The 1,943-nt window shown below is 39.6% G+C and overlaps 2 protein-coding genes across 2 annotated transcripts in view; one reads left to right on the top strand and one right to left on the bottom strand.

Annotated features, from left to right (window-relative positions):
• Positions 1–1,012, top strand: part of LOC9298867 — a 3,109-nt gene extending 2,097 nt beyond the window's left edge. The window contains 2 exon segments of the mRNA XM_021017115.1: positions 1–548; positions 640–1,012. The exon segment at positions 1–548 is cut by the window's left edge and continues 207 nt beyond it. Coding sequence (XP_020872774.1) covers positions 1–548; positions 640–768 — 677 coding nt within the window. The 3' untranslated portion in view covers positions 769–1,012.
• A 309-nt stretch (positions 1,013–1,321) lies between these two features.
• LOC9298866 (putative clathrin assembly protein At5g57200) overlaps positions 1,322–1,943 on the bottom strand; it is a 2,863-nt gene continuing 2,241 nt past the window's right edge. The window contains exon 7 of the mRNA XM_021017108.1: positions 1,322–1,729. Within this exon, the coding sequence (XP_020872767.1) occupies positions 1,322–1,729 (408 nt within the window). The remainder of the gene's footprint in view (positions 1,730–1,943) is intronic.

The raw sequence follows: 1,943 nt of genomic DNA, 5'->3' as shown, positions 1-1,943 counted from the left end.
AAAAAAGCGTTGCAGAGACCAAAGCAGGAAGAAGAAGTGTCGAAAGAGTGAAGCTAAGCTTACAGACAGAATCCGATCCGTCACCCGCTGAAGCAAATAAAAGCGGAAACAAACCGCCTATTAGACGTAGTTTGCTCGATGATTTATCCCGACAACTCGGGGAAAAAGAGATTGAGCCTCCCGAGTTCCCAAACCCGGACACTGATATCGAACGCTCATCTACGGTATCTGATACTCCCAGTGCAGATTATGAGGATAACAGTTCTGATAGAGGCAAAAGCGACAACCACACGGATCTGCCTCTTTCAATTCCTGAGAACGAGCCAGAGGCGAAATCAGGGATGAATATCTTCAGAGAGAGGAAGATTCTTTCGGGTAAATTCCAGAGGCTATGGAGGTTAGGTAGAAACTTGTCCGGCGAAGAGACCTCTGAGACGAAAGAAGCTAAACAGATAGATTTTGAAGACGGAAAAACCGATTCAGATTCAACTGCAGGTAATGGAGATGCCTTAAAGAATACAGGAAGATCCATGCTTGAACATATCAAGGTAAAATTCCACGAATCGAATAATGTATTTGCTTATTATGAACCAAAATTAAACATGACTTGACTCATTTTTTTGATTGTTTCGATATCAGGTGATAGAGTCAGTGTTGGAGCTAAGTCCACCGGAGAATATGGCTGTGACTGAGAACGGAAGAATAACAGTTGACGAAGCTCTTAGAGAACTTCGTAGACTTGGAAATATGTTATTGTCAGAAATGTAAAGTTTATTGCAGACTCGTGTATTATGAACATTCATTTGTCTCTATGTGTGTATGTGTGTGTAAGAGAGAGTGTAATTGTAATGTATATATGAGAAATTTTGAAGAGGGTTTTGTTTTTCTTTTAGCAGTAGTTGTACAATGAGAAATCTAGGTTTCTTCTAGTACAAGGGACTTGTGTTTCTTTGGACTTTGTAAACCCTAACGGGTTTTTAACGGTTCTTAGTGACAAGAGATATCCAGAGTACATTAAATTATAGATTTCCCTCCTTTTTTTTTTGCGCCTGACCGTTAATTCTTACCGTTGAAATAATTTGCAAATTTCTGTTATTTTCAATTTGAAAAAAAAAAACATTAATTGAGGGAAAAATACAAAGGATTAAGGTATATTAAGCTTAAATAAGTATTAAAATTAAGGAAAAATAAAAAGAAAAGAAAAAATCCTGACAAATGTAGAAGAGTCTTATACTAGAAAAGAATGAAAGAATAATGATAAACCTGAATCAACTCGAGATTAAGAAGAAAAAAAAAAGGTCAAGTCATTGTGATGACCATTCTAGAGAAGCATATGATTATGACTGTGTTGTTGCTGAGTAGCAGATGAAGGAGGAGCTGGGAGGGCAAGGAAAGGGTCACCAAAAGGATTAGGAGATGAAGTTGAAGGATTTGGTGAGAACTGATGATGATGATAAGGTGAATAGTTGTTGTTATATGGACTTCGATTATTCATCATCATCATTTGTTGTTGTTGCATTGCCATTTGGACGTTGGTTGGTGGAGCCATGTTGTTTGACATTGCGAAAGGATCTTGTTGCATCCCGAATGGGTTTGGGTTTGATAAGGCTGGTTCTCCGGGTATAGCGGTGGCTCCAAATCCGTAACCGGCGTTTGTTAATTGGATCTGTCTTCTTGCTGTATCGTCTTCGTAGAGACTGTCTAGTAGAAGATTGTCGAATCCTCCAGGCTGCAAACATAGATACCCTTGAAGTCTTAATTGGAATTTTTTGAGCTTCTATTTGAAGGGAAGCCTTACGAGTTCCGTTTTTGGTGCCGGACGAGGATTCCTCGGGTCGATCCTTCGGAGGTCTGTTTTCAGGTGGGGAGTTTTTCTGGGGCGGCACATCTGTTAAAAGAGACAATAGGCTCCTAAGATGAGCTCAACGAGAACGGACCTCTGG

The sequence above is a fragment of the Arabidopsis lyrata genome (genome assembly GCF_000004255.2).
Source record: "Arabidopsis lyrata subsp. lyrata unplaced genomic scaffold ARALYscaffold_161, whole genome shotgun sequence".
In the NCBI taxonomy this organism is placed as follows: Eukaryota; Viridiplantae; Streptophyta; class Magnoliopsida; order Brassicales; family Brassicaceae; genus Arabidopsis; species Arabidopsis lyrata.
This window is presented reverse-complemented; position numbering and strand designations above follow the sequence as displayed.